Source organism: Aedes albopictus, chromosome 1, assembly GCF_035046485.1.
Source record: "Aedes albopictus strain Foshan chromosome 1, AalbF5, whole genome shotgun sequence".
NCBI lineage: Eukaryota > Metazoa > Arthropoda > Insecta > Diptera > Culicidae > Aedes > Aedes albopictus.
The window spans coordinates 63918330-63932580 of record NC_085136.1 but is presented as its reverse complement, the minus strand read 5'-3'; the positions used below and the strand labels follow the sequence as shown (position 1 = coordinate 63932580).

The 14251-nt window shown below is 47.8% G+C and overlaps 2 protein-coding genes across 2 annotated transcripts; one reads left to right on the top strand and one right to left on the bottom strand.

The window, feature by feature from the left end:
- Positions 1-974: 974 nt before the first annotated feature.
- Positions 975-6320, bottom strand: LOC134288483 (uncharacterized). The gene is made up of 2 exons (XM_062853479.1): positions 3831-6320; positions 975-3764 (listed from the first exon to the last, which is right to left on the bottom strand). Exons 1-2 carry the CDS (start codon positions 6318-6320, stop codon positions 975-977), a joined length of 5280 nt encoding a protein of 1759 aa, XP_062709463.1.
- A 2249-nt stretch (positions 6321-8569) lies between these two features.
- Positions 8570-12323, top strand: LOC134288480 (syntaxin-19-like). The gene is made up of 5 exons (XM_062853468.1): positions 8570-8737; positions 9641-9736; positions 9798-9886; positions 10815-11071; positions 11144-12323. The coding sequence occupies exons 1-5, from the start codon at positions 8570-8572 to the stop codon at positions 11650-11652; spliced, it is 1119 nt and encodes a 372-aa protein (XP_062709452.1). The 3' UTR covers positions 11653-12323.
- The last annotated feature ends 1928 nt before the right edge of the window (positions 12324-14251 follow it).

The window sequence follows — 14251 nt, the reverse complement described above, 5'->3', positions numbered from 1 at the left end:
CCAACGGGCCTCCGCGGGTACCGGACGGTACCGATGTCCCTCTCATTCTCGTACTGGGTTGATCCGTCGTTGGATCAGGGTTGGTGCTACGGTGATGGACGAAATTTCGCTGGACAAACAGGCTGGGCTGCAAACTGCTACGACGGATTGTCGCGCTGGGACGGTGATGTGCCGTCGGAACTGTGGATCTGTGGCGACGGATTGTCGCGCTCGGACGGAACTGCCGTCGGTACTGGTGAATGTGGATCTGCGACGACGAATTGTCGTGCTGGGACGGGACTGCCGTCGGAACTGCTGACTGGAACTGCGACGACGGACTGTCGTGCTGGGATGGCGGGTTGCCATCGGAACTTCGGTTGCTCGGCTGACACATTTCGGTGATGAAGAATGGTTGCATGTTCGCTATCGCTGAAACAGATGAGAGGGTGCTTTTTTACCTTTATAACCAAATTACGAAAGGACTTGCCTGGAACGGAGGCCATCGTGGCCTCCGCGGACGCCGGTTGGCATCGGAATCCCTCTCACTGTTTACGCTACGGTGACTTTCTGGGTACTACCTACGGGCTGCTGCTGATTTGACGAAGCTACGTACTGCGAGCGTCGATCTCACTGGCCAAGCTAGATGACGACCACTTGTAGCACGCCAAGGGCAAAATGTGCACTTCTGCCCTCTATCAGATGCGGTTGCAGGTTACCTCAAAATAGTCAAGGATGGTACCAAATAAAGTACGGGACTAACGGGGCGCCGGAGCGCTGGCGTTGGACGCCGCTGAAGCATTCATGCTGGATGAACTTCATTCCATGCAACATCTGACCACCACCGAAACTATACAGACCTCGAATGACAGGGGTACGCTTGACGGGCTCGATTGGAATCTTGGTCGGAGACTGCTCCGGATGACCGGAGCCAGGGGCGATCGTGATTAACTGGTGTGCGGAGGCCGATGGATTCGACCTCCGCCGGTGGAGGAGAATTAATTCTCCCCGTTCGACGATGCAAAATTGTCACGGATGGGCAGAACGCAGATTTTAGACACTGCTCTGCGGTAGCTGCCGTCCTTGGTCTTGACTGTTACGACCCGCACATTCCCGTCTTCGCCAGCGTGAACCTCTGTCACCCGGCCGAGCTGCCATTTCAGAGGCGGTCGTTCTTCATCCTTCAGGACCACCATGGTCCCTACTACAACGTTGTTCCGACGTACAGTCCATTTTGTCCGATTGTGGAGGTCCGACAGGTAAAGCTTGGACCAGTTTTTCCACAACTGCTGTGTGTACCGTTGAGCCTTTTGGAAGGCTGACAGCCGATTCTCAGGAATATCATCCAGATCTGGTTCCGGAATGGCCGTGAGGGGACGCTGGATCAGGAAATGCCCGGGAGTTAACGCTTCGAAATCGTCCGGGTCATTACTGAGCGGCGTCAGCGGTCTCGAATTCAGTACTGCTTCCGCCTGGGTCAAAATCGTTGCAAACTCGTCGTACAGGAGCGTGCGCGTGCCGATCGTCCGTTTGAACAGCAGCTTAAACGATTTGACTGCTGACTCCCACAGTCCGCCGAAGTTTGGCGACCGCGCTGGGATGAAGCGGAATTCCATCTGCTCCTCGTTCGTTTGCCTGACTACGTCCGACTGGAATTGCTGGTTGATGAACAGCCGACGAAGCTCGTCTAGTTGACGCCTCGCTCCAACGAAGTTTCTGCCATTGTCGCACATGATTAGCTCCGGCATGCCACGCCGGGAGGAGAAGCGCTTCAAGGTCGCAATGAATCCTTGAGCGGATAAATCTGCCGCTAGCTCCAGATGTACAGCCTTGGTAACTAGGCAGATGTAAACGGCGACGAAGATCTTCACTGGCCGAGTACGTCGGTGTGGGTAAGCGACCTGAAACGGGCCGCAGTAATCGACTCCTACGCGCTGAAACGGTGGACAAGGAGTGACTCTTTCCGGTGGAAGGTCAGCCATGAGCTGATCCTGGATCTTGGGCCTGACTCGAAAGCAGGGCACGCACTCGTGAAGCACTTTCCGCACGAGATTCCGGACGCTTGTCGGCCAGAAACGTTCTCGGACGGTCGAAATGATCAGTTGTTGTCCGCCATGCAGCAACTTTCGATGGTAGTGCGCGACGACGATGTAAGCGAACGGATGTCGATGATCGAGGATGTACGGATGCTTGCGGCGGTTCGTGATTGACGCGTGACGAAGCCGGCCGCCGACGCACAGTATTCCGTCTTCGAGTTGCGGGTTTAGAGCTAGGATCTTCGACGATTCTCTAACTTCTCTGCCGCTCGTCAGGTCTGCCAACTCCTGCGGAAAGCTTTCTTGCTGGCAGAGGCGAACCAACACCTTCGTCGCTTCTTCGAGTTCTAGTTTCGTGAGGGATGCTTGGCGTCGCGTACTTCGGTTGGCCGTTTGCGAATTGTAGCGGAATCGTGATATCCAGGCAGTGAGGCGCTGGAGGTCGCTGAACGATGATCGGAGGCTGAAGATATCGCTTGGTTGGATGACTGGAAGTGCTGCAGAGACACTCTTGACTTCGAGATCCACAGGATCGAAATCGTCTTCGCTGACCGGTGGGGCTGATGGCCAGTTGCACTCGTCCGAACTCAGCCAATACGGCCCACTGAACCAGAGCGATTCGTATTGCAGCTGTACGGGGTTCATCCCGCGGGAAATAATATCCGCTGGATTCTGCAGTCCAGCAACGTGATTCCAGACGCCGTCCTTCGTGATATGCTGAATCTCCGAAACCCTGTTTGCAACGAACTGCTTCCATCTTGACGGCGATGACGATAGCCAACACTTGACGATGGTAGAGTCCGTCCAGAAGAAGCACCTTGCACGTATTCCAAGGCTGCTCACGACCTTTTCGAAGAGGTGGGCTAGCAGCAACGCAGACGACAACTCTAACCGTGGGGTAGAGAGACGCTTGTTCCCCTTTTTCAAATTGTCGAGTGGGGCGACTCGTGATTTCGCCGTCAGCAACCTCACACACACCTCCCCCGTTTCGGAGATTGTTCGCACGTAGAAACAGGCACCGTATGCCTTGTTCGACGCATCACAGAAGCCATGTAGCTCGACGGCAGTAGTGTGACCGCCGGTTCCTACCCAGCGGGGAACAGTTAGGTTTTCTAGTCCAGCTAGATTGCGTCTGTACTGCTGCCATTGCTCTTGCAACTCGGGACTCAGAGGGTCATCCCAGCCGCAACTCTGCAGCCACAGCTCCTGGATAAAAATCTTGGCCTGGATGATGACAGGTCCGACCAGACCTAGCGGATCGAAGAGGCGCGAGACATCGGAGACTACAATGCGTTTCGTAATCATCGCTGTCCAGTTGAACGAAGGGAAGGTAAAACGGAAGACGTCTGCAGCTGGTTCCCACGCTAAACCGAGGGTTTTTATCGCTGTTTCGGCGGAATCTAGCGCGAGGATGGAACGTTCATCTCGCAAGTTTTCCGGGACGACTTCGAGAAGCTCCGCGCTGTTGGAGTTCCATTTCCGCAACGTGAAACCCGCTGAATCTGACAGCTCGATGACTTCCTTCACCAGCTGCCGACCTTCGTCAACTGTGTCAACTCCTGTGAGCATGTCGTCCACGTAGAAGTCCTTCTCGATGACCTTGGACGCGACGGGGTGCGACGATTTTCCGTCTTCCGCTAGCCGCTGTAGGCATTTCGTAGCCAGGTACGGAGCGGACGAGGTGCCGTACGTCACGGTGATTAACTCGTACGAACGAAGAGGTTCAGATGGATCGTACCGCCACTTGATACTCTACAACGGATAATCCCGGGGCTGGACTCGAATCATACGGTACATCTTGGCAATGTCGGCGTTCACGGCTATCCGGTGTGTTCGGAACCGCAGACAGATGCTGGACAGGTCGTCCTGTACGACGGGACCAACCATCAGAGCATCGTTTAAGGAAACGCCGGTCGACGTCTGGCACGAAGCATCAAAAACCACTCGCAGCTTCGTGGTCGTGCTGTCCGGCTTCAGAACTGCGTGGTGCGGCAGAAAGTACCTCCTGACTCCTTCTCCTGCTTCCTCTTCCACTTCCTTCATGTGCCCTAGCTCGAGGTATTCCCGAATGAACTCAGCGTACGTCGCTTTCAGCTCGGGATTAGTAGCGAAACGTCTCTCCATTCCCATCAGTCGCTTGATCGCTGTTGTCTCGGAATAACCTAGCCGACTGATCACACTCTCCTTCTTCGGCAGGGTCACAATGAATCTGCCAGTCTCGTCTCGTATGGTTGTACGGTTGAAATACGCCTCACAAGCCGACTCTTCCAGTGACTGTGTGCTGTGACTTCGACAGGTCTCTAGGTCCCAGAACTTCGTGAGCTGTTCTTGAAGATCGTTCGTCGAGCAGATGAATGTCAAGGATGGCGATCCACCAACAGGGTGATCGGGTATCTTGCCGGACACGATCCAGCCAAACTCAGTGTTCTGTAGTGTAGGACCGTCTTCGGTCGCCTTGTGTCGCTCGCTTCGAAGCAGGTCCATGTAATACTCTGCTCCGATTATGATATCTACCGGTCCTGGTTCGTGGAAACGCGGATCGGCGAGAAAGGCTGCTTCGGGAAGGTTCCATCCGCTGATGCTAACACTGGCTGTCGGTAGCGAAACAGTCAGCCGCGGGAGAACGTTGAAATGCATCTCTTGCGAGAATGCTGACATGTCCTCCAACCTTGGCCGAACTACAGCGCTGACGAGTTTCGTCGACATGCTGATCGACGAACCGATTCCTTGAACGGAGAGGAGTGATGGTGACGCGTAGAAATTCATTCTGCTGGAGAACTCTTTCGTCATCAGGCAGTGCTGCGAACACGAATCCAGCAGGGCTCGTGCTAGCATGGTATTGCCGTGACGATCCTGAACCCTGACAAGGGCGGTGGAGAGCAGAATGTTGTGTGTGGGAGTAACTGGGAGTGCAATGTGTGTTTGAGTGGTGGATGTGGCAGTGTTGGTGGCTGGTGACTGAGTGCTCGGTCGTTGAGAGTTGCTGGGTGTAGCGTTTGATGTCTGTGGTCTCGGGTTCGGTCTTGGTTGCGAAGATTGTGGCTGTTGTCTGGTTTGTGTCGGAGGATTTGACTGCGATTGTGGAACGGAGGATCTGATTGGTGCGCCATGCAAAAGAGTGTGGTGCTTCTGCTGGCAGTGACGACAGGTTCCCTTGTCGCAGTATCGGGCCCAATGGCCAAGGCTGAGACAGTTTCGGCACAGCTTTGCCTTGGAAACAACTTCTAGCCGCTCCGCAACTTGCAACTGCTGAAACTTTCCACAGACGAAGGCGGGATGCCACGAATCTCCACAAAATGGGAACTTCCTCGATGGTTTCACGGTGGTATGGCACACGGATGGCTTCGATGAGCGATAATCGGAACTGCTCGGCTTCGAACTTACGGGTGCGACGGATTGCAGTACGGCACAATGGCTGCGTAGGAAAGCGAGCATGTTCTGGTACGATGGCACATCTTTAGAATTATGGTGCGTTTCCCACTGCCGTAGCGTGGCAGGATCCAGCCGGGAATACACCATGTACGCCAGAACTGTACTCCACGCAGCGGTGTCTTCTCCAATCTTCTGCAGCATCTGGAGGTTTTTCTCGAACCCGCTGATGAGGTTGCTCAAGCCGTCATAACTCTCGCGTTTCATGCCTTCCACGGCGAAAAGAGCATCGAGGTGGGCCTTCACTATGAGCTTCTTATTCTCGTAGCGAGATTCTAGCGCCTTCCAAGCCACGCTGTAGTTTGCAGCTGAAAGCTCCACGGACTCGATCTCCTGCAACGCTTCTCCGGAAAGAGCCGACTTTAAATAGCTGAACCTGTCCATGTCGTTGAGCTGCTTGTTTTCATGGATCAGGCTACAGAAGCTGTCCCGAAACGGAACCCACTCCTTAATCCTCCCACCGAACGACGGAAGGCGAATCTCTGGCAGCTTCACCTTCGAAAAAGAGGATTCTGACCGGTCACCAGGTTGACCAATCCCGGATGTCGTCGCGGTTGGTGGTAGGGGAGCTCGCTTCGATGTGAGACTGGCCTTCAGTCGGAAATACCGCTCCTCGAACTCGGTAAGTGCCGACATGTTGGCCTTTTCGCGCGCTCGGAAATCCTTGTCATCTTCATCCTCAGCGGTTTCGTCCGTCAGCAGCTCAATCCGTTCTCGAATCGCGTAAAATTCCTTGCAGATTGCCTCCAGGGATTCCAGGCGCACTGCAATTTGTGGTTCGTCCTGGGTGGGATCGTACCTCCGTGCGAAATTCTCCAGACCTTCCAGCGTATTCAGCACACGTCGCTCACTCTTAGCAAGGGCGCGAAGATCGGCCATTGCTAACTATTTAAACACTGCACTGCACTGCGATTAACTGCGTAAAACGCAATCAATCAAAATAATACACTGCACAGCACTAGCACTTGCACCAAAACACTCGCGATCGACTCGACGTTCCACAAAATTCGCGACCTCGAGAGACAGATTGACTGCTCGACGACAATGTAGACAGCAGCGAGGGGGGTTACGACCAGAGAGGACCAAACAAGCTGACAAATCCAGCGAACACCGAGACAAAAAACGACTAGCGTAGCGGACACCTCAGGGCTACGTTCCAATAAAATAAGTAGCAACTCGCATGCACTTCAATCATTTATTGTCACCAAAAGCCACACATGCAATAATCCACCCAACATGCACTATACTTCCCAAAGATGTCCGTCCTCCGATGGGCTTCTTCCGTCTCCTCGATGGCGCTCTGGATCGTCCTGCTCGTCCAAAATGTCCTCGTCGTTGGTGCGCCGTTCTTCGCGATGGCGCCGCGGTTCACTCGCTACTGGTCACACAAAGAACTGCGCCACTGATGCAGCGATGGCGCCGGAAGCATTCACTGGCCCTGCCAGACTTTTCTTCGCGATAAATGTTCACCGGCGGGAAATTGCCCTCCGCAATCTTCCGAGCCGTGCAAATTAATTGGCAACGGCTTTCGCGCACTTATAGTTCGTCGTCGTTTTCACACAACACCGCTCACCGCACTGGCAAACAGCAACCCACACTGCACTGGGGATTGCCGGGTTCCTAACACGGAACCGCACTCAAGTGTCCAAGTGTCCACTGATCCGGCTCGAAGGACCAAATGTTCGCGCCCGCCGCGGGTTGTTCTTCGGACACTTGCAAGAAATTCACTTCTACGAATGGAAACACTACATTTATTTAACGCGAACACCAAACTGATTTATTACAGTAGCGAAAACAAGAGGAGATGTTTCCTCCGCGGCGATTTATTTAGACTGATTTACAAACAGCTGTTTTTCCTATTCTGCCTACTGCTGATCGCTTATGTATTACACAGCTGGCTCGATCAGCCAGCTGAGTATATAAAGAGAAGAGCGAACCAGTTGGAGAGTAACACATTTTTCTAAACTAGAAGTAGGGATGCTCAAGAAATCTAACTGTCGAACTATCTGATCTCTCGCTTCTACAGCAGGCAAAGAAGCCCTTCAATTAATTGCTGTGGAAGTGCTCAAAGAACACTAAGTTGTAAAGAGGCAGGCCAAGTTCTATTGGGAACGTAGAGCTACAAAGAAGAAGAAGAAGCTGTTCAGCTTTAGGGAACATTTGATTGCTTCAAATGAAAAAAACTAAAAGTTGATATTGTGGTCTTGAGAATTATTTGGACCACCCCAAGCTCACAATATTGAAAAGAATGTCTAAAAACTATAAAAAAAAGCCAGATACAGCTTTGGGGTCACTGTACAATGCTCATTTATTTTCATTTAAAAAGTAGAATCGTTGTATACAACATTTTGTAACCGGTTGGTTCCAGTTCTTAGGTTTTTGTTTGTGTATGACTGAATGTTTGTAGAAAATTCACGTTTTTAGTATATAAATACAGTAGGTCACACCACCCTAGCGAGAAGTCATACCGCTACCATGAACTACCAAACGTTGCTAAAGGGAAAAATGAGAGCTCGCACATAAAGAGCGCTAAGATGTCTGAGTGCACTGCCATAGTGACGCGTTTGCGGGCGCGAACGCGTTGCGATCAAAGGAATTCCTATTATTGATATTCTGCTTTGCGGGTTTCGCACACGCGCACGCTTCGCTTGACGCGTCACTATGGCAGCGCCCTGACGCTGGGAAGGAATCGGCTAGGAGATGAGTGCCAATGGGCGCGGCCATCTTCGAATGCGGAAGATTGGCCAGAATTGTAATAGGCGTCCATGTGTATAGACCAGTGAAAGTGAAATGCAGTGAAAACTGGCTGATCATTGAATCGCCCCCCCCCCCTTTGGTTAAAGGGCTGAAGGGAAGACTGCCTCCGTTCAGGTAAATAGGTCCAACATGAACCATTTGACCATCCTGACGGAACCCATTCCATATCATTCCATAGGACCTCGTATCGTTTATACAAAACGGTCACACACGGCGGCTCGGAAGTCAATATGGCTTCCGAGCCTAATTGCTAAGGATCCGCCATCGTCCGAGCCCGGACGATCTCCTCAGGCCGATGGCCTTAAACGTCAAGGAGGAGTTCCCCTCTCGGCCGTCCAAGGTGGCCATGCCACGGCCGGCCGATTGCGCCCATGAGGGAAGACGCCTGCCGCCCGAACATTCCCCAGCAACGCCCGCTGGTCCCGACGGCCAAATACCGGCCGATTCCTGCCATGACTTCGATCCCGAGCTGCCCCGGCGGCGGAAGCAGGCCACACGGTAGTGTGGGCCAAAGCGTCGAAGAAGAGTCTGCAGCAGCGGTATAGTGAATACCATTAAACCCTAGTCTCGCTTACACGCCACACACAAGTTGTCATACCCACACCCACACGACACACTAGGAAGTTTTTAATAAACTGTTTAAGAATGTGAATCTTCTTTGGTGTTCATACTTAGTCCGCGAAGCCCCTCCGATTACCAAGTAGCATGCCGGCCCTGAGACCCAGCTCGAGGGGTCTCATGCTACTGAGCTTGATTCCGGGAGTAATTTGGGAGCCACTGTGGCTGCGGAGCAGCCCTGTAAGTCTCTGTAGTTACAATTTCCAGCTCAAACAACTTAAAAGATCAAGAAAACTTTATTTCGAGGTTTTTGGTCGTGAGAATTTTCCCCCCATATGTTCTATAACTCGATAATTCTATACCTCGATGATCCCTTGGATATCAAGTTGTGGAGAGTTGACTGTATTATTTTATCCAATATTGGAAATTATCGGTCCATGTTCGACAAACTGTGTGCGACCGCTGGAGAAAAGATAAAAAAAATGCTATCAAAACATTCTTACCGAGGAAAAAAATCAACCTCTCGCTTCCGATATGAAAGAGTTCGAGATAAAAATAGAACATTCAGCACAAATTATGTATAGCTTACATTTCGGCGCTCTATTACTTGCCGGCGTTTGGTGTGATTTTTTTTCTTGTTTAGTTTATCTTCCGGATAAGTGGATCATTCTTCCTGGTAATCGACCACACATGGTTATGGTTTAGTCGGTTGCTGGCCGCGTGAGCGTGTGCGTGAAGTACATATTTAACCTCGTTTTGGCCCATTTCGGTTCGCGTTTGGCCAGGATGGGTCGGGATCGTTTGAATTCTCTGCTTAAGGTAGGTTCGTGAGTTGTATACTGTTATCTACAGATTTGGACTATCTGAAGTGACTTTCGTTTCAGAAACGCGAATTCGTGGAATCTCTGGAGAATCTTCCCCAACAGCATGAGTACAAAACGTTGCTCAACCAGAAGCAAATCATTCAGGATCTCAGCCAAGTGAGTGTGCTTGAAAAGTCGGAAATGTTTAAGCCATAGAATCCCAATGCGATCGTTTCAGTTCTCGAAAATATCCCATTGGATCGGTGACTTGCAGCAGAATGTTCAGGCCATCGAGGAAGAACTTGTAGGCCAAGGATCAATCAAAGCCACCCAACTAACAATTACTCTTTTTACAAGCACCTTTACGACGAATTAATTCAGCTAGTGCTGAATAACATTTGGATAATTTTCAGGCACAACCTTTGTTCGGGTTTTGTTCACACAAATTTGGAGAAACAATAAAGCATAGTGTTATGTACCAACTGAACTGTTTGTTGTTTAAAACATTTTACAAACTGATAGTAAGGCTGTTATTCAGCTACTGCAAAAAATGATTTAAAAAATAAAATGCAAAAATTTTCAATTTCTACGAGAGTTTATGATTGACACTTTATGCAATGAACGACTATTGTGAAATAATAACTACAAATACATTTACCTAAATCAAGATTCGAACTCGAGACCCATCGATTGCCAGCCGCTTGCCTTCCTATCTGCGCCATCCTAGAGATGATGAATTGACGCGCTCAAATCAAAACATAAACTTCCCGTGTTTGTATAATGATTACACTTTGACTCCTATTCAGCAGTGGTGAATAATGTTCTGTTTATGGTTAACAACTGAAGAACACGTTAATTCAGCTGCTGTTCAGTAAAAAAACACGTGTTTTTCATCCTGTACACTGAGTCGAAGTATGATGAAACGAAAGCGCTTATTTGACTTGTGAAAAACACATTGTACAGATACATGTTCTAATTTTTGCATGTACTTGACAAGAAGCAGAAAAAGGTCTTGTTAAACTATTTTGTAAAGAAATAACTGCAAGTCGAATAAAAATATTATTAAACGCTTGAAAAGTGTTTAAATTTATAATTGTTGATACCGATACGAAAGGTTGAACATTGGCTACTTTTTCAATTGAAAAAACATTTGTACAGTAATGTGTACAGCATAATTTTAGTTCAGCTATCATTACTATTATAAAGCAACAATTCAGCATGCATGCTGGTTTGCGGCTTGCGATTGTTAGTTGGGCAGCCAAAAGCTAGGCGATAATGCAACTCTGTGCCACAAGATATTCAACGCTGTCAAGGGACTACAGGCAGATTTGGAGAACCTGAGGCAACAGAAAGATGAGGAGAGTATTGAGCCGAGAGAAAGCGATGATCTCGTTAGCCTGGTGCGCAGCACTCAGTTTGAGAGTGTGAAAACTGCCTACTTCGAGGCGTACTGGCGGTTTCATTCGTTGGTGCATAATTACGAGGAAACGGTCAGGAAGCGGAGACCTGTAGGTCAGTGAGAGAGTCAAGCCCATTCGTCACTTGAGGTCCACCTAAGCCCTTCTTCTCTAATATTTTTCGCAGAATCATCACATCAATCTCTTACCACGCCGTCACAGTGCGACATCGCACAACCGAAAAATACTCCAGATTACGACGACGTAGATGCCAGCCAACATCCCTCTCGACGCCACTCCCTAGACGAACAGATTCATCTCCCAAAATCCACTACAATCTTCGTCGAAGAGGAGGGGCAGGAAACCGTAACGGAAACCCTCCAGGCCGTCGAGGAACGCCACGAGGAGCTGCAGGCGCTGGAGCGAACGCTCGTCGATATGCGGGATCTGTTTGTGCTGTTCTCGACCCTGGTGATGGAGCACGGCAGTATGCTGAATCTGGCGGAAACTAAAGTGCAGGATGCGGCCCAGCATGTGGCCACCGCAGCAGCGGACATCAAAGAGGCTCACTACTACTACCGGAAGGTGGGCGGCCGGAAGTGGCTTTGCTTTGATGTGACTTGCGGCTTGTTGGTGCTGTTGGCTTTTTTGGTGGCGATTGCCATTTATTTGGCGATGAAAAAGTTCTTGTTTTGAACGAAATATGAGGTTTTGTTAAAGGTTGCATTTGGCAAGAAAAGAAATCCATAGCTTTGGAGGAATGGACCCCCTGTTTTTCTAAGTAATCGGAAGTACAGATATATCTGTATAGCTCATTCACCTCAGAAACTCATTATATTTGGTTGGACCGATCCGATTACCGTGGGTGCCGAAAAATCCGGATATTTGGACCCATGTTTTTATACAATACAATGTACCGGATTTTCGGTAGGTTAGTAGCAACATCGGTACCAAACATCCTAAAATTGCTTCAGCAAATAGTATCTGACCAGCCTGGAATCATAAAACACGCTGAATTTGAAGCTGTGACTTCAGAACACGCTTCCCGTGGGGCCATGGTTGACCATAAACACTTTAAGGTATCCAATGTTGGAGGGTGCAATGCTCACCTCTACAATAAATACAGCCATTGTGCCTTTTGCACAACCCTATCACTAACATCCGCGTGCGCACCCCTACAGCCTTGCTTCGTGCGCACATCAGCATTCGTCCGTCGTCCGCTACCGCGTCAAGACTGTACTTTTGCATTCTCTTTACGTTCATTAAAATCAAGTTGTTTTAGCAAGTAACTTCGTGTGTGATTTCTCCACAAACTATCTGAAATTCCTTTTGGGTATTCCACTGCCGCATTCTGGAATCTGCCAACATCCAAGCCTCAACAATGTGGGTTTCAATATGGTATAAGGACATGTTCCCAAAACTTTGGATTTGCCGAAAACCACGGTGGTCAGATCGGTCCAACTGAATATTTTCATGATAGATTATAAGTTTCTGAGTTGAACGAGCCAAAAATTTCTAAAATAGATGATAAATTGACGGAGATATGATCACTTCAATTTCGTGGGTACACGGGTACCCTGCCGGCATTCCACGTAATAAAAAATGCAGGAGACCCTCCCCTTGCCCCTCCTCACTTTAAAATGCGGTCAATACCATAAATAGATATATATTCACGAGTTCTAAGATCTACCAGAGTTTCAACTTCCTAATCTCAATAATCATTTAAAAATCGAGATTTGAAATCGAAAAAGGTACACTGGTACCCTGCCGGCCACATAAGTGTTAAGAATAGTTTGAGTGAATACATCTTAGAGTGCATGCTGTCACTCATTCGTAGATAAACCACACAATAATAACGTTTGCATTAAAAAAATGGACTTTTTTGAAGTGAGCTAGAAAAATGTGTAAGCAAAATATAAACAAATTGTTTTTTTTTTGTTTACTAACAGCATCTATTGGTTATGCTAGAAAAATTGGTACAGGCCTTTAAAGGCAGTTTTATTAAAGTTAATGAGGATGTTGATTACAGTAGTCGAAAACATTCGTGCGGACATATTTTTCGGTATTTTTTACCGTTTTGAGCAATTTTTATATGTAAGTACGATTTCTGTTGGTGCCATTTTGGAAATAAAAAAGTAAACAACCATGACCCACTATAACTCAAAAACAAAAATAATTTTGAAATTATCTCATGGCCGTTTATTCTCGGGCTACAAAGACTAGAAGCGAGCCACAAGGGCATTCTTTTTGAACGACTGGTTTTTGAGTTATAATGTGTCATGGTTGTTTACTTTTTTATTTCAAAAATGGCACCAACAGAAATTGTACTTTTTTCCTTTGGAATGGCTCGAACTTAATAGAAATCAAAAGTACAGGTAATTCTTAGTTCTGTGTCAAAATTCCAGCTCAATCGGTTCATAGACATCAAAGATATAGACCTCCAAAAATGGCTATTTTGTATGGAAAGCAGCAAATGTTTACTTTTTTCTTTCAAATGCTGTATATGTTGAGGTCGGGCAAAAAATCGAAATATTTTTTATTCTTTATTCTCAAAGTATGGGTTCTTAAGAATGCTGTGTCAAATTTTCATAAAGATTCAAGCAGTAGAAGCCAAGATATAGCGTTTTGCACCTCGCTCCCTTACGGGCGCGCAGTGTATATTTGAAACTTTACACGCGATTATCTCGGAATCATGTTTTCCCAAAAACGTCGATGCGGTGACTACGATTGCGGAATCAGTTCTCAACCGATTTCAACCCATTTTTTTCTGAGTTTTCGCTATTTATGTGGAATGGCAAAAGAATAACAAAAGAAGTTTTTACTTTGCAAACGGGAACTGCCATGATGGACATTATTTCTATCTCGTTTCTTATGAGTATTTGTATGAGTTTATTTATTTATTTATTTATTTATTTGATTTAATCCAACTGACCCTTATAGGTCTTATTGAATATCTTAAGACTAGTATACATTTAACAGCAAATCTCTTAACCATATAAATATAAAAACTCACATAAATATCATTTTAACAGCAGTTTACAAATAAAAAATATAACATTGTAATAACAAACAGACACTACATCCAGAAGCATTTTTCAATTCACAATCATAATATGAAAACGATTTATTACATAGTTTAAACGAGCACTATTTGATCAGTTACGTACGTGTCTGAGGCTTCCATGTTTCATTCACTCGATTCACAAACTCTCTATATCTTATTCCCTTGGGCCATGTTGATGGGCACATCGCTAGTGGTTTCAAATTCGTATTCAATAAAATTTTAAATGACACA